Source organism: Lepus europaeus, chromosome 17 (assembly GCF_033115175.1).
Source record: "Lepus europaeus isolate LE1 chromosome 17, mLepTim1.pri, whole genome shotgun sequence".
NCBI lineage: Eukaryota > Metazoa > Chordata > Mammalia > Lagomorpha > Leporidae > Lepus > Lepus europaeus.
Window position 1 is genome coordinate 30,270,005 of NC_084843.1, and position 26,062 is coordinate 30,296,066.

Genomic DNA, 26,062 nt, shown 5'->3' on the forward strand with positions numbered 1-26,062 from the left:
GGGTGGGTTCATCGCCCATGCACCCACTGGAGCCCAGGGCTTAGCCCATAGAAGGGAAACAGGAGGTTGAGTTGTCAACACACTCACTGTTGCCCAGACATAGAGTCCATAGAGACCAAAGGCCTTTGAGAGTTGTAATTGGAGACCAGTACCAGGACTTTGAGATGAGAGTAGAACCACAACCCGTAGAAGTCGCTGTGGGAATTTCCCATTCCGCGTCTTACCTCAGAATTTGGAAGGCTGGTGTATGGATGGAGATCATGGAACATTTGGTGGCATGGAAGGAGTTCCAGGGGTGTGTTTTGTGACTGGCAGAAATCCAGGACCCCCGAGGCAGCTCAGAGATCCCTGGGAGACCAGAGTCACTGGGAGAGCCTGGATCTGAGTCATAGCACCAGTGTAGGGCCACCACAAAACACACCAAACACTGGAGTAAGGAGAAGAATTTATTGGGGGAAACCCAGCAGACTTGTAGGTAAGGGGCGAAGAAGGGAAAAGAGAGAGGGAGAGTGTGAGAGAGAGAGCGAGAGAGAAATCAAGAGACAGAGAGATCAGGAGATGGAGAGAAAGACCAGGAAACCTAAGTCATTTTTAATGGGAAGTAAATATACCTGCCCTTTCAAAGAAATACTATCTTTATTGTATGGTACAGTTAACATGCCTTCCTTTGCTCTAGAGGGAGACATCTCTGTCTTCCAAAGCTGTTCATTATACAGCCATCATTAAAAAGATAACCTAGAATAAAGGCAGTCTGTAACTCTAATTATATAATAGGTGCAAACACAAGAGTCTTATGTCTTCCAAGAAATAAGAAAAGCAAAATAAAATACATATGAATTGAGAATAAAGAAAGAATTATTATTATTAACCGATGATATGCTTAGTTCCATAGTGAATCTATGAACATTTAGAGGCAAATAGTAATAAGCAACAGGAGAGTTCACCAAGATTTCTGGACTCAAGCTCTATATACCAAAACTAGTGATATTTTATAAAGTAAGGATGAAATTTAGGAAATATTACTAAAAATATATCATTTATAAAAGCAATAAAACCTGAAAATACTCACGAATAAATTGAACAAATGTTGCACAGAAGTTTAATAGAATAAAGTGAGTGTTTAGCCTAGCAGTTAAGAAAAAAAATTGCCAGCCTAGAATACTAGACTTAGGGACTAATGTTATGGTGCAGATGCTGGCATCCCATATTGGAGTGCTAGTTGAATCCCAACTACCTTGCTTCCAATCCAGCTTTCTGCCAATGCTGCTTGAGAGGCAGCAGAAGATTGCCAAAGTACTTGAGCCCTTGCTGCTTGTGTGGGAGACCAGGATGGAATTCCTGGCTCCTAGCTTCAGCCTGACTCACACCTTTCTGTTGCAGACATTTGGAGAATGAATCAGTGGGTGGAAGATTCTCTCTCTCTCTCTTTCTCTCTCTCTCTCTCTCTCCCTCCCTCCCTCTCTCATTCTGCCTTTCAAATAAATAAGCAAATCATTAAGAAAAGGAATACTGTACTCAGGAAAACTATTGTTCAGATATGAGAGAGACTTAAAGTAATTCCCAAAGAAAGGCTGAGAGAATTTATCACCAGCAGACCTACCTTTCAAGAAATATTAAAAGGAAGAAGTTCTTCAAACTGGAAGAATAAGACCTTAATGAGTAAGAAGAAAATGTCAAAAGCTCCAAAACTCTGTGGTAAGATTAACTATGGCCGGCGCTGCAGCTCAATAGGCTAATCCTCCGCCTGTGGCGCCGGCACCCTGAGTTCTAGTCCCGGTTTGGGCGCCGGAGTCTGTCCTGGTTGCTCCTCTTCCAGTCCAGCTCTCTGCTGTGATGACTTCACTATTGAATTCTACCAAACACTTAAAGAACTAACACCAATCCTTCTTGAATTATTTCAAAAAATATAAGAGGGAATTTTTTCAAACTCATTCTATGAGGCCAACTTTATTTTAGTACAAAATCAGACAAGGATACGATAGAAAAATAAAGCTACAGGCCAATATCCTTGATGAACATAGATGCTGGAATCCTCAACAAAAAAATTAAGAAAATTAAGTCTAAAAGCACATTAAAAAGATCATTCATGGGCCGTTGTGTTAAGATGCTGCCCGAGACACTGATTCCCATGTAGGAACACTGGTTTGAGTTCTGGCTGCTCTGCTTTCAGTCTAGCTCCCTGCTAATGTGCCTTGGAAAGCAGCACCCATTTTGGGAGATCTGGGTGGAGTTTCTGGCTCCTGACTTTGGCCTGCCCCAACCCTAACCATCAGGGCCATTTGGAGAATGAATCAATGGATGGCTGACCTCTTTTTCTCTGTTTCTGCCTATCTCTCTGTCAATCTGCCTTTCACATAAACAAAACAAATCTTTGAAAAAAAAAGGTTATTCACCATGACCAAGTGGATTTTATCTCAGGGATGCAAGGCTAATTCAGTGTATGCAAATCAATAAACATGACACAAGACATCAACAGAATGAAGGACAAAAGTCATATAATCATCTCAATAGATTTAGACAAGGCATTTGATAAAATTCCAACATCCTTTCATAATAAAAACTGAACAAAGTAGTTATCGAATTAAGATACCTCAACATTAAGCAGGCCATATAAAAATCAAACCATCAGTTAACATCATACTGACTGTGGAAGAGACAAAGGCTTTCTTTCTAAGATCTGAGGAAAGGCAAGGATATCCAGTTTTACCACTTTTATTTAACATAGTATTGAAAGTACAAGCTAGAGCAATTAGGCAAGAGAAATAAATAAAAGGAATTCATATTGGAAAGTGGGAAATCAGATTATCACTGATTATAGGTGACCTGATATAAAATATAGAAAATCCCAGAGACTCCATCAAAAAGCTATAGGAGCTAACAAATAAATTCAGATATATGATACAAAGTCAATGTGCAAAGGCCTATATTGTTACTATACACCAATAGCAAATTATCTGGAAACAAAATCAGGAAAACAATACCATTTTCAACAGCTACAAAGAAAACCCTATAAATAAATTTACTCAAAGAGGTGAAACAAAACAAAATTATAAACTATTGGTGAAACAAATTGAAGAGAACGAAAAGAAATGGAAAGACAGCCTATGTTCTTGGATTGGGAGCATCAATAGTATTAAAATATGCATACTACCCAAAGTGGTTTACAGATGCAATAGAGTCCTTTCCAAAATACCAGTGATATTTTTCACAGAACTAGAAAAGACACTATTAAAATTTGTGTGGAATCACAAAAGACACTGAATAGCTAAATCAATCTTGAGCAAAAAGAATAATGCTGGAGGCATAACATTATTTGACTTTAAATAGATATTACAGGGGCTGGCACTGTGGCATAGCGAATAAAGCTGCCTCCTTCGGCACCAGCATCCCATATGGACTCCATTAAAGAAAGAAGTCTTGTCATTTACAAGAACATGGGTGGAACTGGAGGTCATTATGTTAAGTAAATAAGATACACACAGAAAAATGGGTTTTGCATGATCTCACTCATATATGGAGTCCAGAAAAAGGTGATCTCACTGAAGTTAAAAGTATGGCATTGGTTACCAGAATCTGAGGAGGGAAGGGATTGGAAAGGGTGATGAAAGTAGAAGGAATAGCAAGAGAGTAGAGGTTTCAAGATCATTGGAAGTATTAGCTCCCAGTTTGGCAAGTCAGGTAAACCCAAAGTACAAGGATTTTAAATGTTCACTATCCAGTTTCACAAATACTTTAAATTGTTTAAGTTCATATCTAAGTCTTCTGGCTTTGAGTTTGTATTATTTCTATTCTGTCTGGTAAGGAATACAAGAAAAGCACACATTTTCATAGAGTCTTAAAATCCGTGAGTTAAAAATGACCTAAAAGAATAATAATATCCTATAATAACTTTTTGATACTATTATTATAGTAATATGATTTTTTAAGCCGGTTTTACATCTATTTTTATTTTTTTTTAAACTTTTATTTAGTAAATATAAATTTCCAAAGTACAGCTTATGGATTACAATGGCTTCCCCCCCCCCCATAACTTCCCTCCCACCTGCAACCCTACCATCTCCTGCTCCCTCTCCCCTTCCATTCACATCAAGATTCATTTTCAATTCTCTTTATATACAGAAGATCAATTTAGTACATATTAAGTAAAGATTTCAACAGTTTGCACCCACACAGAAACACAAAGTGAAAAATACTGTTTGAGTACTAGTTATAGCATTAAATCACAATGTACAGCACATTAAGGACAGAGATCCTACAAGTGCACAGTGACTCCTGTTGTTGACTTAACAAATTGACACTCTTGTTTATGGCGTCAGTAACCACCCTAGGCTCTAGTCATGAGTTGCCACGGCTATGAAGGCCTTTTGAATTCCCCAACTCTGATTGTATTTAGACAAGGTCATAGTCAAAGTGGAAGTTCTCTTCTCCCTTCAGAGGAGGAGATGACTTGTTCTTTCCACTGGGATCTCACTTGTGGAGATCTTTGATTTAGGTCAATTTTTTTTTTTTTTTTTGCCAGAGTGTCTTGGATTGCCATGCCTAAAATACTCTCATGGGCTCTTCAGCCAGATCCGAATGCCTTAAGGGCTGATTCTGAGGCCAGAGTGCTGTTTAGGACATCCACCATTCTATGAGTCTGCTATGTATCCCGGTTCCCATCTTGGATGGTTTTCTCCCTTTTTTATTCAATAGGTTAGTATTTTCAGACACTAGTCTTGTTTGTGTGATACCTTTGACTCTTAGTCCTAACATTATGATCAATTGTGAACAGAAATTGATCACTTGGACTAGTGAGATGGCATTGGTGCTTGCCACCTTGATGGGATTGAATTGGAATCCCCTGGTATGTTTCTAACTCTACCGTTTGGGGCAAGTCAGCTTGAGCATGTCCCAAGTTGTACATCTTTTCCCTCTCTTATTCCCACTCTTATATTTAACAGGGATCACTTTTCAGTTAAATTTAAACACCTAAGAATAATTGTGTATTAGGGTTCAACCAATAGTATTAAGTAGAACAACAACAAAAAAAATACTAAAAGGGATAAAGTATTAAGTTGTTCATCAACAGTCATGGCAAGGGCTGATCAAGTCACCGTTTCTCATGTGTGTCCATTTCACTTCAACAGGTTTCCCCTTTGGTGCTCAGTTAGTTGTCGCCGATCAGGGAGAACATATGATATTTGTTCCTTTGGGACTGGCTTATTTCATTCAGCATGATGTTTTCCAGATTCCTCCACTTTGTTGCAGATGACCAGATTTCAATGTTTTTGACTGCTGTATGGTATTCTATAGAGTACATATCCCATAATTTCCTTATCCAGTCTACTGTTGATGGGCATTTGGGTTGATTCCAGGTCTTAGCTATTGTGAATTGAGCTGCAATAAACATTAAGGTGCAGACAGCTTTTTGATTTGCCAATTTAATTTCCTTAGGGTAAATTCCAAGGAGTGGGATGGCTGGGTTGTATGGTAGGGTTATTTTCAGGTTTCTGAGGAATCTCCAGACTGACTTCCATAGTGGCTTTACCAGTTTACATTCCCACCATCAGTGGGTTTGTGTCCCTTTTCCCCCACATCCTCGCCAGCATCTGTTGTTGGTAGATTTCTGAATGTGAGCCATTCTAACCGGGGTGAGGTGAAACCTCATTGTGGTTTTGATTTGCATTTCCCTGATTGCTAGTGAACTTGAACATTTTTTCATGTGTCTGTTGGCCATTTGGATTTCCTCTTTTGAAAAATGTCTATTGAGGTCCTTGGCCCATCTTTTAAGTGGGTTGTTTGCTCTGTTGTTGTGGAGTTTCTTGATTTCTTTGTAGATTCTGGTTATTAATCCTTTATCTGTAGCATAGTTTGCAAATATTTTTTCCCATTCTGTCGGTTGCCTCTTCCCTCGTCTGACTGTTTCTTTTGCAGTACAGAAACTTCTCAATTTGATGCAATCCCAATAGTTAATTTTGGCTTTGTCTGCCTGTGCCTCTGGGTTCTTTTGCAAGAAGTCTTTGCTGGTGCCAATATCTTGCAGGGTTTCTCCAAAGTTCTCTAATAATTTGATGGTGTCAGGTCGTAGATTTAGGTCTTTAATCCATGCTGAGTGGATTTTTGTGTAAGGTGAAAGGTAGGGGTCTTGCTTCATGATTCTGCACGTGGAAATCCAGTTTTCCCAGCACCATTTATTGAATAGACTGTCCTTGCTCCAGGTATTGGTCTTGGATCCTTGATCAAATATAAGTTGGCGGTAGATGTTTGGATTGATTTCTGGTGTTTCTATTCTGTTCCATTGGTCTATCCATCTGTTTCTGTACCAGTACCATACTGTTTTGATAAAAACTGCCCTGTAGTATGTCCTGAAATCTGGTATTGTGATGCTTCCAGCTTTGTTTTTGTTGTACAAGATTGCTTTAGCTATTTGAGGTCTCCTGCATCTCCATATGAATTTCAGTATCATTTTTTTCTAGATCTGAGAAGAATGTCTTTGGTATCTTGATTGGTATCACATTGAATCTATAAATTGCTTTTGGGAGATATGATGTTATTATTAACAACCACAAAACAGCCAGCACTTCCTGAGTGTCTGCTATGTCCCTATTACTGTAGCAATTCATTACAAATAATCTATTTCTATTTTCATTTTTAAAAATTAGGAATTGCATTGAGAGATTTAGTGATTAGTCTAACAGCTATTAGATAATATATAGTAGAGCTAGGTTCTAAACTTGTGTCTATTTGAGTTGAAAACCTATGTCTTTAACCATGCTGTTGTATTGCCTCAAACAATACTGATGAAAATATATTTGCATGTACATAACACATTTTGATGACTATAGTATTGCGAACCCAGTCCTATTTGAATATTTCTTGGGCTGGAAGAACGTCCTCAATTCTTCAGTAGCCCTTTTCCTTATATGATAATATCTATTATTATAAAGTTTTTTGATGTGAAATTTAACAGTGTGTTTGTCTTTTGGTGAGTCCCATATTTGACTTACTGGATTTACACAGAATAAATCAATGATCTCTGTGTGAAACAGGTCAACTAGTTTTTTCTTTAAACTCAATATTCTCATTTTTTTTTCAAAAAATCAAAATTATACCACAAGTAATTCACTTTTAAGAAAAATAATAATAGACATACTTTGTTGAACACTTATTATTTGGCATACATAGTATGAAGTCCTTTATGTATCTCTAACTACAGATGAAGAAATTGAGGCTTACTTAGATGGTTTTATCTTCTGTTTCCATGCAACTAATAAGTGACCACCAAGCCAGAATTTGAACTGAAGTCCGCTTGATTCCATATTCTTCTCTATGTTGTACTTGGTTGGCATGAAATGTGATATAGCTTTCCCAGAAGTACATGAACAGTAGTATGAAACACTCTGAACAGGTAACCTCTTGATTGGCAGCCATAACTTGAACTGAGTGGCTTGACTGGGAGTTGAATTTGAAGATAGGCTCACTATTCAGAATATACATGCTGGAGCTACCACCTGGTCCTACTGCATGTGGTGGGAGAAATAACCTTCATAGCCAGAAGTATTCAAAATTGTATAATTTTTTCCCCATGGATGATGACAAAGATAGAAAAGTCAAATGAATTCCCCAAAGGTAAATAAATCCTGGAGGATACCTTTAAAGGCGAAGAGAGGAGTGAGAATCTTAAATGAAGTCAGAGCTAAAAAACAAAGAAGTATCTAAAGAATTTGGAAATTTCCAGAACTTGGGAGATGTCATGGAGTTGGGAGACCCTTTAGGTTTTTCTGCTGCTTTTCGTCTGGTGAAAATGATGGTAGTTTATAAATGCTGTCATTTTGGGTAAAATAAGACTTTGATGTGTGTATGATTTTTTGTTTTGTTTTAGTTTTAGATTTTGCTGCCTGCCTTCTTTCTTTCTTTTTGTAGACATCGTTCGAAGTGATGTTGCCTTGGATAAACAGAAAGGTTGCAAGATTGCCCAGCACCCTGATGTTATGCTGGAGCTCCAGAGAGAGAAGGCAGCTCAGATGCATTTGGTTCTTCTAAAAGAACAATTCTCCAATACTTACAGTAATCTCATATTAACAGGTAAGGCTGTTGGAGTCAGCTAAAATTTTAGAGCATATGTTAGCTTCCATCAGTTGGCAACTTGATGCTTAGGGGGCACTGGAGTGGGATCTAGATGAGCCCATATCTGTCTGTCTCCACCCACTTTCCCTTTTCGAATTGTGATGACTCTTGGTCTTTCCATAACAAATATTTCTTGTAGCTTGCAAGATGTATTTTGGCTTGAAGTTATGGGCAGTCCAGCATGGGTTTTCTCAAAAGACAGAACCAATGAAACCCTAATGAAGTCTTGTAAAAATATGACTTTCTAGATGTGTGCCAGTAGATTTAAGAGAATTACTAAATTTGGTGTCTTTTAAAAAGCAGCTATTTTCCTCTTTCTGTGCATGCCCTTTCTATGAACCCAGTGAATATAAAGATGAAATGTAAAAGAGATAATGAACCTTAGGCAGAGCTGCTGAGAATGTTCTATTCCTGATGAAGTTTGAAAATATCTGGGGAATTTGATTTCTTTGTGAGAGCAAAGAGGCTTTGAGACTGAGCAATACTCCCTTACATCTTTGGTTCTAGGAGGAAAGTGTATATATATGTCATAGCTGCAAGGAGAAACAACTTTTTGCAGGGCTGTCTGCAAACTTGGCTGGTAAAGAGCATGTGAGTTGCCTGCCTTTGTCAAGCTTTGGAAAACACTATAATAGCATACTCTAACGTGAGAATCATTAAGAATTTTGTATGAATTAAGAAGAGCAGTCTCAGTTACTTCTGTTGTGTTGAGAGAATGCAAGATAGACCTGCTGTCTTATATTGATTCAGATGAGCTTTAATGTCAAAAGTGTATCTTTCCTCTTTTTTATGTGTATTAAAAAATAGAATGTCTGGTAAGCTATGAACATCTCACACTTATTTTTGTAAACTCTAATTTGGGAGAATTTTAACTTTTTTATAGGCTTCCTGGCATTTCACCAGGAATTTTTGAGTGGCAACCAAATTGTTTTGATTTTAAAAAAGTTTAAGACTCTTCCAATTTTTCATCTTGTACCAAATAGAAAACCCAACAGCATGAGATGAAATCCAGATTTAAAAGTGACTTTGGAGAGAAGAAAAGAGGATTATGGATTTCATAAGTATAGGCCCTGTGTTTTGCTCTTTGATAGGTCATTAATGAGGGAAGCTTAAAGGTGATTTGTAGTCAATGCATGTATTTCCCTAAATTGGTTAACTGGGTTAAATTTAGATGTTTGAGGAGAGCATAGCTTTTGCTCCAAGTTTCTTCGGTCTACCTGAAATATGCACTATATGTATATTTAGTGTTTTCCAAATGGGTGATCAGAAATAAAATACTTCACTTTAATCCTATTCTGATATTTGTAGGCAAAATTGGAGGGGTCAGACCCTGTGTTCTTTAATGTGGTGTAGAAAGGACTTAAGGTAATTCTAACCCTAAACTGTGGATCCAGAATATGGCTTGAAGGCTTGTTATCTTTGAAAACACAAGTGTTCTATTGAGTTCAATGGAATTTTTTCTAATTCTCAGTAACATAATCCCTTTGGATGTTTATTCACAGTTCAAACTGTTGGAATCAACATTGTCAACTTTTACCCTGACAACTTGCTTACTTTCCACTAAACAAACCTACCCTACAGAAGAGCCTTTTTTCCTGCTCTCACTTTTCCCAAGCTTCAAAGAGTCCTAAGGCATTTTCCACATTTTTCACACAAATGCTTGTGCAGAGGTGGTACCTTAAGGCAGACAGAGCATTCAGTGTGCCCCAGTTTGTTTACATGAAAGTTCGAAAGGTTTTGGTTCCAGGTGTAGGGAAGAGATGGAGTCCTTTCAGTTTAGCACCAGCGGTAAAACTATTTTAATGTCCTTTAACTAAGTCTTTGATTTTCCACAGTGTGGTTTTCTAATTGTTATGAAGTTTAATCCTTGATTTCTTATATAAATCTTGAGAACATGGTCTCCAGACAGCTAAACATAATATTTAAACATAACTAAACTAACTTTTGTAAATATTTCCTTTTTCAGTGATGAATGTATATTGGTAAGGAGGGTGAGGTTGAAGGGGCAGAGACCTCTCAAATGAAGTGACTTTCTTTACCAACACATTCAAAACACCTCTAGAATTTCTGCTTGGTGATATCTACTTATTTTGTGTAACTCTGGCATACTGTTTGAAATATCTACAATGAAAATATTTATGTGAGAATATGATGAGGAAACTGGGCCTCTAAAATCTCAGAAAGAGATCACCTTTTCACACCCTGCTCCTGCCACCATTTATTTACAGAATTTCTTGTATATGGGTATCAATACATAATAATTGTTTCCTGGTCAGTTAGTGGTAAATTATTCATTTTAAAAATGATAGAATTAGGATCCCAGTGTAGTGAAAAATTTAATGGAAGGGATCAAAATGTCAGATGATTAAAAGCATCTTAGCAATGATAGTTGTCTACTTCACAAGCAAGTCTCATTCTTAGGTATTCAACCTTTATCTGATGTGACTGTTAGTTGTTGAGGTGAGAAGCACACCTTCATATTCTACATTTAAGCTAATGATCCCTTTTAAGTAGCAATCCCTCAGATAATGGCTAATGATAGTCTAATTTTGAAGGTCTAGTAACCTTTAATAAGGAAATTACTCTAGTGATAGCCCAGTTAAAAAGAACTAATACAAACAAATAAAATTTAATGACTTCATCTTGTTGAACTATTCCTCATTACATTGGATTTTTAGATAAGTGGATTGTTTTCATATATTTATGCATGCTTTTAAACATCCCTTAATGTTTTCTTGTGAGTTATTTTGTGATATTAGAAATAACATTTTCCTCACCCAGCCTAGAAGGTTTTTAAGTAGTCTGTCAGGTTATGGGAAGGTGTGGAAAAATTCTAGTAGGGCATCAGTGATGGAACTAGTTCAAATAGTGTGAATCAGATGCTGTACTTTTTATACCAATTTACATGACACACTGTCCTGCAGTTTTTTGAGTCTGAGAGTGTTTTCACTGTGCATGTCACTCAGAGATTGACAATGAGAGGGAGAATTGGGTAGGAGGCTTTAAGAAAGAACAGGGATCAGTTGTCTTAAATTTCTTTGTGTGTTCATATATTCTGAATATAATAATGTTCTATAAATTTGTTGAAATGTTCTTCCATGTACATATGAATGGAAGAGTACTTGTTAAGGGATAATATAGACACTTATTAATTCAATTTTACAGGTTCAGTTTCAGTTATTTGTTGCCACTTATCTTGTCCCCTCCCTGTTTTTGAGATGTAAATTGAACTTTTATAGTAGATCTCTTTACTATAATCAAATGAAAAATGTGAAAGTTAAATCAACCTTAAGAAGAAATAAATTTTCTAGAATTTTATTTAGAACATAAACTCCTGGAGGGTAAGGGATATCATAATAATAATGTAATAATAATAATAATGATAATATGTGCAGCATTATTTGTGCTGTGAAATCATCTTGTTGAGTCTCTAGTCAGCTTGAAACCCTACCATTTACAAATGGGTGGTAGAATTCAATACACTTTTTAAGTACAGAACATTATTTTAGAATTGAGTTATTTCTCTGTATACCTTTCTTGATCATCCCAATGAATCAAAGAAGCAGTCTGTTATTTTACAATTGTGCCATTAATTTGGTGAAAATCTAAAATAATTAACTGATAACACCTGTTAATTTTAATTATGTTTCAAAATTAATTTTATTACTGGTATGAATAAATGATTTCTATTCTCAAACCAGCTTCTGTAGTTACACAGTTGAGTGAGTCCACTTACTGTTATTTTTGAGATCCTGGAGGTCCTCCTGTCTCCCTGTTTGACTTACTCCCCTTCTTTAGCTTCTGTACTTAAGTGAACCTATCATAAGGTTATATGCACAGACTGTATTCTTTTATATTCTATATTTTCTTCTGCTCTACCCAGGATACTTGGATCAGCTTCATGTCTCCCATTTGCCATTTTCTTTCTTAAGTCATTAATATCTTTAAAATAGCATTAAAACTTTTTTATTCAGTATTCATTGGTGTCTGAGTATGAGGAGACATCTGCTTTGTGAGTTTCTGCTTTGTAGGGGGAGAAAAGTACATTTATCTATTGGTGTGAACCCAGGTGGGTGTGATTGTCCACACAAAAGAACCAAACCCCTGGCATTTACTTTTGATTTCATCAAAGTAAGATAATGTTTGAAAATCATGTGAAAAATAACTAGTAAGTAGCATCTTGGCCTATTTGTATGTCTATTTACATCTTATACAGTGATGTGCATTGTATCACCATAGAAATCTTTTCTAGAGGGCTAGAATAGTTTTCTGGTGAACTTTTTTTTTTATCGATTGATTTTTAAGTCAGAATCACACACACACACAAACACACACACACAGAGAGAGAGAGAGAGAGAGAGAGAGAGAAAGGAAGAGAGAGAATCTTCCATCTGTTGTTCATTCCCCCAAATGGCTGCAGTGCCTGGGGCTGGACCAGGCCAAAGCCAGGAGCCAGGAACTTCATCTGGGTCTTCCACATGGAAGTAAGGGCCCAAGCACGCAGGCCATCTTCTGCTGCTTTCCTAGGCCATCAGCAGAGAGCTGGATCAGATGTGGAACAGCTGGGACTTGAACCGGTGCCCATATGGGAAGCCAAGGCTGCAGACAGAGGGGCTTAACTCACTATGCCACAAACCAGCCCCCTGGAGAAACTTTTTAATATGAAAAAATTATAGACTAGTGCCTCTGTATTAGTTTAGGTTCTCCATAGAGAAATTGCCTCACAAGAATTGGAGCCTAAGAACCTGGGCTACTGGTAGTATGGCTCAGTTCAAATCTGAGAGCCTCAGAATCAGGGACATTGCTTGTGAAGTTCTCAAATTTGAAGGCAGAGCTTAACTTAATATGCCTATGATGCTAGCCCCTGCCTTTTTTGTTTTATCTAGTTCCACAGCAAATTAAATGGTGCCTTCCCACATTGACATCAGATCTTCTATTATGGTTTGGATAATAGTTTGGATGTCTCTCAAATGATATCTCTCAAATCCTCTGTATAGGGGGACTTGATTCCCAAATTCTTGCATTAATGGTTGATGGATTAAAGGTGGAGACTTGATTCAATTATAATGTCTGAAGATGGGCACTTGGGAAGTTGCTAGGGTGAGGCCTTCTGATCAAATGAGAATGGTATTGTAAAGAGAGACACCAGGTCATGAGAAGGAGCGTGCTCCTATCTCTGTGTTTCTTAACTTACCATATGATGGCTCCTCTATCAAATTCTTTTTTTTTTTTTTTTGGACAGGCAGAGTGGACAGTGAGAGAGAGACAGAGAGAAAGGTCTTCCTTTTGCCGTTGGTTCACCCTCCAATGGCCGCCGCGGTAGCGCGCTGCGGCCGGCGCACCGCCCTGATCCGATGGCAGGAGCCAGGTGCTTATCCTGATCTCCCATGGGGTGCAGGGCCCAAGGGCTTGGGCCATCCTCCACTGCACTCCCTGGCCACAGCAGAGAGCTGGCCTGGAAGAGGGCAACCGGGACAGGATCGGTGCCCCGACCGGGACTAGAACCCGGTGTGCCGGCGCCGCTAGGCAGAGGATTAGCCTAGTGAGCCGCGGCGCCGGCTTCCTCTACCAAATTCTGACCTTACTAGATGCCTAAACCACAGGGACTGCCTAGAGTTGGACTGTGAACCTCCAAAATGATAAACCAAAATAAGCCTTTCTTCCTTAGAAGCTCCTCTCAGGTATTTTAGTTAAAATAATGGAAAGCTGACTAATGCACCTTCCCCTCAGTCCACTGACTCACAATCCAATGTTATCTTGAAACACTGTCAAAGACATACTCAGAAATGCCTTCCCATTTCTCTAGATATTCCTAATCCAGTCAAGTTGATGTCTGAAACATACTGTTCAGTGAAAGGTGTATTTCAGAAGTAACTGACAAATGAAATCTCTGTTATGACCAATTTCTTATAACTACATGAAATAGTAAGCATCATGACTTATGCAAGCACATGTGTGAGCTTTTTAAAGTATTGTGTACATATATTCAGCCTTGTTAACATGATTGTGGTTCTGAGTTTTAGCATTTTGAATCCAAATGAGTTCATTTTGAAGTCTAGTTAAACATAAGTGAATTTTCAGGGTCTTTATAAAAAACAGTGACTCTCAGGTTTGGGTCAGTAAACCTTTCTTTACTAAGGATCAGAAGAAAGAGCTTATTTGTAAAATGAAGGTTTTGTAGCTGCTCATTTGGTGCTTTTTTTGGGGGGGGGGATGGGTAGTCAAAATAACTTGATTAAACTTCCAACAGCAAAACTGTTGCTGCCACTCCCAATACTGTACTATGTAAACTCTTGGGGTACTCTATCATCAACTTCCCTAATGCTGTTTTTAGGCTAGTTGTCCCCTGCGACTAGGCCAGGTTCCAGGAGGTTGAGCAGGTTGTTCAGGTTGTTGATCTTGACTTTCAACTCTGGGCCAATCATCATGATCTGAATACTTTTGGACCTAGTACTTTAATCCCATCCTTATCTTGATAATTTGGATCCTCACCTTCTCTTAAAACTGTAAGCTGTTAAAGAAAGAAAAACTGGAAGGAACTCTATTGTCTAAACTTTCCTCTGATAAACATTTAATTAAGCATGGAGAATTGTGGGCATGTGACTGATTTCATAAGGCAGATACTTTTCCTGCTTCCTTTTTCTGTTACAGGAAAAAAAAAAAATCCACCCAAATACTGAGTTTATCTGAGAAAGTGACGTCTTCTTAGAAATTAACTTTTCTCCCTAGTTGTAGAAGTAATTTGTGCTTATTGAAAAAAACTTAGACATTTTCTTAACATAAAGATAACAAACATAGTCAACCCTCTCTGTGGATTCCACTTGAACTGTGAATTAAAAATATTTGAATAAAAACATTGCATCTGTTTTGAATATGTATGAACTTCTTTTCCTTTTCATTATTCCCTGAGCAATATAGTATAACGACTGTTCACATAGCATTTTATTTTATTAGGTATTATAAGTAATCTAAAGATTTAAAGTTTTACCATGGATTATTTTATTACTATAAATTTTATTATCATACACTATTATGATTTAAATTATGTGGGAGAGTTTGTGTAAGTTATATACAAATAGTGTGCCACTTTATTTGAAATGCTTGAGTTACCATAGGTTCTCTTGGAACTGATGTTTCACGGATTATATTCTCATATTTATTCGAAATGTTATGTTGTAAAAATAGCCCTTTGTCTACTTTTCCAATTAAAATTCTATATTGGATACTCCTCATTTGTTTTAAAATTATTTGAAAATGCTTCTGAACACCATAAAACTCTTTCTTATTACGCTATATGTATCTTAAAATAATACTGATATTTAGCAATGTTTGCTTTATTTAGTATTTTAAAGCACATAAATCCACTGTGTAAAGTTGAAAAATATAAATCATCTAAAATCTTATTTCTTAGAGATGATGATTTAGTTTAACCTCTGTATATCTAAAGTGTATATATTTAAACTATATAGGTGTATAGTTAAACCATAAATACAGTTTCAAAGTTGAAATTATTCTGCATGGGTGGTTTTTGACAATTTAAAAAATAATTTTAAAAATTGTTAACTATCACATACAGAATGTTAAACATTTGTTTTACTTTATATCAGTTGTTTTAAAGTTATGAAAGTATTAAATATTTACCATAATTAAACAATTAGAGATAATTAAGGAAACAGATAAATTCTTTTTCTTTTTTTGCAACTTTTATTTAATAAATATAAATTTCCAAACTACAATTTTTGTATTATAGCAGCCTTTTCCCCATAACCTCCCTCCCACCCACAACCATCCCATCTCCCGCTCCCTCTCCCATCCCATTCACATCAAGACTCATTTTAAATTTTCTTTATATACAGAAGATTGATTTAGTATATATTAAGTAAAGATTTCAACAGTTTGCACCCACACAGAAACACAAAGTATAAAGTACTGTTTGAGTACTAGTTATACTGTTAATTCACATAGTACAGCACATTAAGGACAGAGATCCTACATGGGGAGCTAGTGCACAGTGACTCCTGTTGTTAACAATTGACACTCTTATTTATGATGTCAATAATCACCTAGGCTCTTGTCATGAGCTGCCAAGGCTATGGAAGCCTTTTGAGTTTGCCAACTCTGATCTTATTTAGATAAGGCCATAGTCAAAGTGGAAGTTCTCTCCTCCCTTCAGAGAAAGATACCTCCTTCTTTGATGGCCCTGTTCTTTCTACTGGGATCTCACTCTCAGAGATCTTTCATTTAGATTATTATTATTATTATTATTATTTTTTGGCCAGAGTGTCTTGGCTTTCCATGCCTAAAATACTTTCATGGGCTCTTCAGCCATATCCGAATGCCTGAAGGGCTGATTCTGAGGCCAGAGTGCTGTTTAGGACATCTGCCATTCTATGAGTCTGCTGTGTATCCCGCTTCCCATCTTGGATCGTTCTCTCCTTTTTAATTCTATCAGTATTAGCAGACACTAGTCTTGTTTATGTGATCCCTTTGACTCTTAATCCTATCATTATGATCAGTTATGAACTGAAACTGATCACTTGGACTAGTGATATGGCATTGGTACATGCCACCTTGATGGGATTGAATTGGAATCCCCTGGCACGTGTCTAACTCTACCATTAGGAGTAAGTCAGACTGAGCATGTGCCAAACTGTACATCTCCTCCCTCTCTTATTCCCATTCTTATACTTAACAGAGATCACTTTTAAGTTAAATTTAAACACCTAAGAATAATTGTGTATTAGGGTTCAACCAATAGTATTAAGTAGAACAACAACAAAAAAATGCTAAAAGGGATAAAGTAGTAAGTTGTTCCTCGACAGTCAGGACAAGGACTGATCAAGTCACTGTTTCTCACAGTGTCCATTTCACTTCAACAGGTTTCCTATAGGTGCTCAGTTAGTTGTCGCCGATCAGGTAGAACATATGATATTTGTTCCTTTGGGACTGGCTTATTTCATTCAGCATGATGTTTTCCAAATTCCTCCATTTTATTGCAAGTGACCAGATTTCATTTTTTAAAATTGCTGTATAGTATTCTATAGAGTACATATCATAATTTCTTTATCCAGTCTTCTGTTGATGGGCATTTAGGCCTCCTTTGTGAAGCTATCTGGTTCTGAGGTTTTCTTTGTTAGGAGGCTGGTTGTTTTGTTTTGTTTTTGAGGATTTATTTATGTATTTGAAAGAGTTGTGAAGAGAGAAGGAGAGACAGGTATCTTCCATCTTTGGTCCACTTCCCAGATGGCAACTATGGCCAGAGCTGAGCCAAGCCAAACCAAAGCCAGGAGCCATGAGCTTCATCTAGGACTCTCAAGGGATGACAAGGACCCAACCTTGGGGCCATCCTCTGCTGCCTTTTCCAGTCCATTAGCAGGGAGCTGGATCAGAAGCAGAGCAAGTGGGACATGAACCAGTGCCTACATAGGAAGATGGCATCGCAGGCAGCAACTTAATCTTCTAAGCCACAGTGCCAACCCCTGGGAGGCCTTGATTACCAATTTAGTCTCAGCCTTGGTTATTGGTGTGTTTGGAATTTCTATGTTTTTGTGCCTAAATTTTGATTTATAATCCTGGTCTATATTACTACTTAGCAGTGATGTTTCAACTTTTTACTTGTTGAACTCTTTATTTACAGAGCATTAAAACTGTGATATAAATTAAATTATAAATTATCACAAATAAATTATAAGTTATGCCAAAAATTAAAAAGAAAGGAGAGTATTCCAAGAAGAATAAGGAAAATACATACTGCTTTAGGTTAGGGGGAAATAGTAGTAGAAAGTAGAGGAAGTGGATTCCCAGGGGAGAGTGGGAGCAATTGGCATTGGAAATTATACAGAAAGAAGAGGGACACCATGGATGAGCTTCTTAAGGTGAAGACACATAGCAATGAGCATAAACACAACACACAACTCCGTAACTGCATGATAGGGTGCAGGGTTTAACTGGGTCTCTGGGCAATCACTGTGTGCTGTAGCAAATGCTCACTGATTGATTTCCTGGTGTGGGTCATTGTAGCAGAATCTGTGTTCACACAAAGATGATACAGATCATTGTATAGTTCCTGTTGCAGCACAAGTAAGTGTTGCACCCACTGTGGGCTAACCCAGGGCATTGATCACCTTGGAAAGCAATAGGAGAACCTGTGGTTATAACAACAGAGGTGACCATACCCTCTTCCCTGATGACAATAGAGATCATCTACCATGCCCAACTAGGGTGTTACCCTGTATACTTGCCCCACCTTGGAGCACTAATCAGAGCTCCCTACCCACACACAGCACATGCCTTTGGGTATTCACTGAGAGAGCAGACACTTCACCAAGCCACAGAGACATATTTCAAAGATAAAATCAGAGGAGAAAAACCAACAAGTATTCCCACAAATATCTAAATATAAACACAGAAAATCAAGAACAACAATAAGGAAGACAATGTGCTCCTGCATAGGAACAAGACAATACCTCAAATATTAGTGTGAAGAAGAGATTGATGAAATTCCTGAAAATGAATTCAAAAGATTAATCATAGGATTACTAAGAAGTAATGAGAAGCAAATTCATGAGTTAAAGAAATCCATGATGTGGAAGAACAATTCTCCCAGGAGATTGGTATTTTGAGAGAAATCAAACTGAAATATTAGAAATGAAGAATTCAGCATGTCAAATAAAAAATACAATGGAAAGCCTTACCAACAGACTTGGTAAGGTGGAAGAAAGAATATCTGAGATAGAAGACGAATCTTTGGAAATCTCTCAGACCAAAAAAATTAGAAAAATTAAATTTTTTATAGCACATAAAACATTTTTATGAGATTTATGGGACATTATCAAACAACCCAACATATGGGTCTTAAGAGTTCCTGAAGGTGTGGAAAGAGAATGGATTAGAAGGCTTACTCATAACTGTAAAACTACTACTCAAACAGTGCTTTATACTTTGTGTATCTGTGTGGGTGCAAACTGTTGAAATCTTTACTTAGTATATACTAAGTTGATCTTCTGTATATAAAGATAACTGAAAATGAATCTTGATGAAGAATGGGATGGGAGAGGGAGTGGGAGATGGGATGGTTGCAGGTGGAAGGAGGTTATGGGGGGAAAGCTGCTATAATCCAAAAGTTGTACTTTGGAAATTTATATTTATTAAATAAAAGTTAAAAAAAAACTACACACAAACAAAAATGATACTGATTTTCAAGACAAAAAAAGAAGGCTTATTCAGGGGCCAGTGCTGTGCCGTAGCAGGTTAAGCCGCTGTTTGCAGTTCCAGCATCCCATATGGGCGCCAGTTTGAGTCCTGGCTGCTCTGATGCCCAGCCAGCTCTCTGCTGTTGCATGGGAAAGCAGTAGAAGATGGGCCCCTTGGGCCCCTGTACCCACATGGGGGACCCGGAAGAAGCTCCTGGCTCCTAGCTTCGGATTGGTGCAGCTCCGGCCATTGGGGCCAATTGGGGAGTGAACCAGCAGATGGAAGACCTGTCTTTGTCTGCCTCTCCTCTCTCTGTGTAACTCTGACCTTCAAATAAATAAATAAATCTTTTTTTTTAAAAGAAGGCTTATTCAGTGAAATAATTACAAAAAACTTCCATAATCTGGAGAAAAAAAGATGTCCAAGTAGACAAGGCATATAGAACTCCCATATGCATGACCGTAAGATATCTTCACCATGACACATTTTAGTCAAACTTTCGACAATGAAACAAAAGATTCGAAAGAAAAGAGAAATGCCAAATTACTTTCAGAACATCTCCAGTTAGACTCACAGCTGGTATCTGTGAGATACCAGAGAATGGAGAGACATAGTCCAAGTATTAAGAAAGTTATTAACCTCATTTATATATGAAGGTGAGATAAAGACCTTCCGTGTATTTCCTCTATTCCAGTAAGTGGTTGCTTTTGTACTAATAGGTGTTCGTAAATGCCATGTGTATGAAATTATTAAGTGATTACGCGTGTCCTATTTCTTTTGCTTAGACAAATGTTTTTGGATATTGATTCATTTGTTTTATATATTTATTCCCTTTCTATAAGTTTGTAAATGATACATAAGTTTATACCTATTTCTGGGCTTCCATATGATTTTTCAATACATGTATACATTTTATAATGTTCAAATCAGGTAAACATATCTATTTCATCTAACATTTTAAATTTTTTTTGATGGAAATTCTTTTCCTTACTTTAAAACTACAAGATTGTTATCTCTGATCACCTTATTATGCAATAGAACACCAGTTCTTTTCTCTCCTAAGTATGATTTAGTACCTGTTAATCTTTTCTCCTGATTCTTCCCTCTCTACTTTTCCCAGCCTCTAGTAATCCAGTAATCACCATTCTATTTGCAACCTTATGAGATCAACTTTTTTTTTTAAGCAATACTTATGAGTGAGATCATGTGTATTTATCTTTCTATACTTGGCTAATTTCATTTACTATATTCACCTTGAGCTCCATTTATCCTGTCATAAATGATGGGATTTCATTCTTTTTATGGGTGAATAATATTTCTGTGTACATGTATGACATTTTATTTATTCATTGTGGATGAACACTTAGGTTATTTCCATTTCTTAACTATTGTGAATAATGTTGTAATGGAAATGGGAAAACAGATGGCTGTTCAACAGATTGACTTCATTTTCTTTGGACATATTGGATTTCTGGATCAAATGGGATTTTTATTTTTAATGTTTTTTGAACGTCCATACTATTTTCCACAGAAGCTGTGCTGATTGACATTCTCACCAACAATATGCAAGGATTGTCTTTTCTCCAAATCCTCACAAACTCTTTCGCTTTTTGATAATAGCCAAGGTAACCAGAATGAAGTGATAGCACATGCTGGTTTTTTTTTTTTTAAAAGATTTATTACATTTATTTGAAAGTCAGAGCTGCAGAGAGAGGTAAGAAATCTTTCATCCACTGTTTCACTCCCCAAATGACTGCAACAGCCAGAGCTGAGCTGATCTGAAGCCAGGAGCAAGGAGCTTCTTCCTGGTCTCCCATGTGGATGCAGGGACTCGAGGACTTGGGCCATCTTCTACTGTTTTCTCAGGCCATAGCAGAGAGCTGGATAGGAAGCGGAGCAGCTGGACTCGAACTGCCACCCATATGAGATGCCAGCACTGTAGGCTGCAGCTTTTAACCCACTGCGCCACAGTGCCGGCCCCACACATTCTGGTTTTAATTTACATTTTCCTAATAATTAGTAATGCTGAGTATTTTTTCATGTACCTGTTGGCCATTTTTATGGCTTCCTTAGAAAAATGTCTGTATAGATCTGTTAATCATTATTTAATTGGATTATTTGTTTATGTTTGCTACTAAGTTGTCTGAATTCCTTATACAGTCTGGTTATTAACCTCTTGTCAGATAGACACTTGGCAAATAATTTCTCATTCTGTAGGTTGGTTATTTATTTATCTTTTATCTGCTAGTTATTTCCCTTGTGCATCAGTTATTTATTTGATGAAATAACTTTATTTTTCTAAATAGACACTAAAAGGAATCTGATTAAGAAAAAATTTCTTGACCATTCCAATGTCCTGAAGCACTTCTATTATGTTTTCTTCTAGTAGTTTTCATATTTAATATTTAGGTCTTTAATTCATTTTTCTAATTTAAAAATGATTGAAATTTATTTGAAAGACAGCAAGAGAATGAGCAACCTCTCAGTCAATGGTTTGCTCCCCAAATGCCTACAATGGGCAGGGTGCTGGAGATGGGATTTGGAAATGCAATCCTGATCTTCCATGTAGGTGGCAGGAACCCAAGTACTGGAGCTGTCATTGCTGCTTTCTGGTATCTGCATTAGTGGAAGCTAGAATCAGTTATTAGAGCCTGGACTAGAACTCGGGTGTGGGATATGAGCTCTGATGTGGGATATGGACAGCCTAACCTGTCAGCCTCACTACTAGACAAATAGCTGCTCTCTAATACATTTTGAGTTGATTTTTGTATGTGGTGATAGGAGTTCTGGATTAGTTTCATTCTTTTGCATTTGGATATCCAATTTTTTCAGCAACATTTTTGAAAACTGTGCTTTTTCCTATGCAGTTTCTTAACACCTTTGTCAGAGATCAGTTGGTTGTAGGTAGGTGGGTTTACTTCTTGGATCTCCATATGTTCTATTAGTTTCTCTTGCCTAATTGCTTTGGCTGGGACCTCCAGTGCTGTGTTCAATAAAATGATGAAATTGAGCATCTTTTTCTTGTACCATCATTTCCTTTCCCACAGAGAAAGCTTTCAGCTTTTCCCCATTCAGTATGATATTGGCTGATGGCTTGTTTTATAAGGCCTGTATTATACTGAGGTGTATTAGCTTCATATATACTTTGTTCAGAGTTTTTTTATCATGCAGGTTTGTTGAATTTTACCAAATGCCTATTATGCATCTATTGAGATGATAATATTTTTGTCTTTCATTCTGTTGATGTTAAGTATCATGTTTATTGATTTGTATATGTTGAACTATCCTTGTATCCCTGGGATAAATTTCACTTGATCATGGTAAATAATCTAATATGCTGTTGGATTTGATTTGCTCATAATGTTGTTGAGGATTTTTGCTTGTCTGTTCAATGATATTGGCCTGTAGCTTTCTTCTTTTGTATTTTTCTTGTCTTGTTTTGGTGTCAAGGAAATGCTGGTCTCATAAAATGAGTTTAGAATAATTCTGCCATCTTATATTTTTTGGAATAGTTCAAGAATAATTGGTTTTAGTTTTTAAAAATAACAATGCCTTTTCCATCTTTTAAAAATGTACTTATGTATGTTTATTAATTTGGAAGAGAGACAGACAGACAAACAGAAAGAGAGAGGTCAATCTTCCATATACTGGTTCACTCTCCAAATTCCTAGATAGCTAAGACTGGGCCAGGTGAAAGCCAGAATGTAGGAACTCATTCTGGGGCTCCATATGGGTGAGAAGAGCGCAAGTACTTGAGCTGTTGCTTGTAGGATGCACATTTGCATGAAGCTGTCATTGGAAATAGTTTCAGGACTCCAACCAAGGCACTCCAATTTGTGATTTGGATGCCACAAACAGTGTCAACCACTGTTCCAGATTCCTGCCCTGGTCCTTCTTTAAGTGCTTGGTAGAGTTCAATAGTGAAGCCATTTGGTGCTGGGCTTTTATTTGATGAGAGACTTCTTATTACTCATTCATTATTCATTAGTAGTCTGTTTATGTATTCTATTTTTTCATGATTCAGTCTTTTTTTCTATTATATAGTATAATTCTTCATTTTATTTTATTTAAGGTATGCAAGTATCATGTATTTCATATATACGGATTCAAGAACATAGTGATACTTCCCATCCTACCCTGCCTCCTGCTCATGCTCCTACCCTTCTTCCTCCTACCTCTCCTATTGCCACTCTTTTTTTTAACCAAGGTCAATTTTCAGTTTACTTTATACTCATGAGATTAATCTTACACTAAGTAAAGAGTTCAACAAATAGTTTAAAGAAAAAAAAAAACAAAAAAACAGTGTTCCTTAATAGGAAAGACAAAGGCTGTGAATAGTCATCGATTCAGTCTTGGTAAGGTGTGTATTTCCAGGAATTTGCCTATTTTTCTAGGTTATTAAATGTGTTCATGTTATACATAAAACCTCTAATGAGACTTTTTGTATCTTTTCAAATATTTATTTATTTGAAAGAGTTACACAGAGAGAGGGGGGAGGTGAGAGAGAGAGAGAGAATCTTCTATCTGCTGCTTCACTATCCAAATGGCCACAAGTGGCTAGGTTAGGCCAAAGCCAGGAGTCAAGATCTTCTTCCAGATCTCTCACATTGGTGCAGGGACCCAAGTACTTGGGCCATCTTGTGCTGCTTTCCCAGGCACATTAACAGAGAGCTGGATCAGAAATGGAGCAGCCAGATCTTGAACTGGCACCCAAGTCTTTCACCTAGCCCAGTCTTAGCTGTTTAGAAATTTGGAGAGTGAACCAGTATATGGTACATTGATCTCTTTCTTTCTGTGTGTCTGTCTGTCTCTCTTCTAAATTGATAAACATAAATAAATACATTTTTAAAAGATGGAAAAGGCATTGTTATTTGTAGGATGCTTGTGTTATAGTCAGTTGCTTTACCCTCTATACCACAACACTGGACCCAGAGACTTTGTGTTTAGATACTGTCAGTTTTAATGCCTCCTTTTTCATCACTCATTTAATTTACTTGCTTCTTACCTCTTTTTTTTTTTTCTTAGCTAATCTAGCTATGGTTTGACAATTTTGTTTATCTTTCAAAGAACCAGCTCTTTATATTTTGTCGGTCTCTTGATTGTTAAACTGTGTTTCATTTATTTATTCTCTACCTTTTAGTTTTTAAAAAAGGTTTATTTATTTATTTATTTGAAAGGTAGAGTAACAGAGAGAGGGAGACAAAGAAAGAAAGAATGTCTAGCTGCTGGTTCATTCCCCACATGGCTACAATAGCTGGGGCTGGTCCAGGTTGAAGCCTGGAATGTGGAACTCTATCTAGATTTCCCATTTGGGTGGCAGGGACCCAAGTTCTTGGGCCATCATTTGCTGACTTTCCTGGTGCAATAGCAAGAAACTGGTTCAGAAGCAAAGGAACTGAAACTTGAACTGTGACTCTGAAATAGGATGTGGATGTTCCAGGTGGTGGTTTAAGGTGCTACATCACAATGCTCACACCTGCTCTAATTTTTATTATTTCTTTCTTCTATTAATTTTAAAGTTGATTTATCTAGTTACTTGAGATGTAGTAATTAGTCATTTATTTAGGATCTTTTTGCCTTTTTAAAAAAATTTATTTTATCTTCACTTTTTTGAAAGGGAGACAGTCAGACACACACACACACACACACACGCCGAGTGTTATCTTCCATCTGATGACTCACTCCCCAAATTAGTGTAACAGTCTGTGTTGGACCAGGTCAAAGATAGAAGCATGGAACTCAATACAGGGTTTCCATGTGAGTGGCAGGGATCTAAGTATTTGAATCATTGCTATCTCCCAAGGTATACATGAGCAGGAGCTGGGGCTCAAATCAGGCACTCTGAGTCAGGGTGCAGACATTCCAAATGACATTTTAACTGTTGTACCAAATGTTTACCCCAAGATCTTTCTGCTTTTTGATGTAGGTACTGATTTTTATAAACTTCCCTCCTAGTACTGCTTTTGCAGTTATGTCATTGGGTTTGATATATTTTGTTTTAATTTTCATTAGTTTCTAAAAATTTTTAAATTTTCTCCTTGGCTTCTGGCTTGGATCATTGGTTGTTTAGGAGCAAGTTGTTTAATTTCTACATTTTCATGTTTATAGTTTCCAAATTTTTTATTGTTTCTAGTTTTATTGCATTATGATTAGAAAAGAAATGATTTCAGTTAAACTGTTTTTGAGATTTGTTTTGTGACCTCCTGTATGAGCATTCCTGATGTATGTTCCATATGCTGTTTTGTCTCCATTCCATGTTTATCCCAAGCTACAGTTGGTATGTTGTTCAGAATGAACTAAGAAAGTACTTAAAAGGGGTTTCCTGTCCCTGCAAACCTCAGGTACAGTCTACAGAGACAGGTACCATCTCTAGCTTGTGGTCAGGAACCATGGACTTTTGTTTGGCTGTGGAGGGACCACCTTCATTTTCCCAGGCGAAAACTTGCATCTCCCTTTTATTCCCCCAAAGTCAACAGGTACTGACTTCATGTTTTGATGCCTGAGGTTAGGGGAAGAATGAAGTAAATAAGCTTGGGGCCACCAGTGCCACAATGCTAGGTCACAACCAGAACTCACAACCCACCTATGTCAACATAGCATGTAGGTAGGACCAAGGTCCACACTTCTGTGAACTGCCTGCTGCTGGATAGTCTGAGACTAATACAATGAGACCCAGGTAGTGCTGACAGGGAGATAAGTCTGACTGGGGCCACAGGTCTTCACAATCCTAGATACAGGATCGTTCAGATCTGCCAAGTGTTAA

At 37.2% G+C, this 26,062-nt stretch overlaps 1 protein-coding gene across 3 annotated transcripts in view; it reads left to right on the forward strand.

The window, feature by feature from the left end:
- Positions 1–26,062, forward strand: part of HPSE2 (heparanase 2 (inactive)) — a 680,289-nt gene that overhangs the window by 60,036 nt on the left and 594,191 nt on the right. For 2 of the 3 annotated variants that reach the window (XM_062214714.1, XM_062214715.1), the window contains exon 3: positions 7,903–8,064. The exons of the other annotated variant lie outside the window; for it this stretch is intronic. In XM_062214714.1, coding sequence (XP_062070698.1) covers positions 7,903–8,064 — 162 coding nt within the window. The remainder of the gene's footprint in view (positions 1–7,902; positions 8,065–26,062) is intronic. 3 annotated transcript variants of the gene reach the window in all.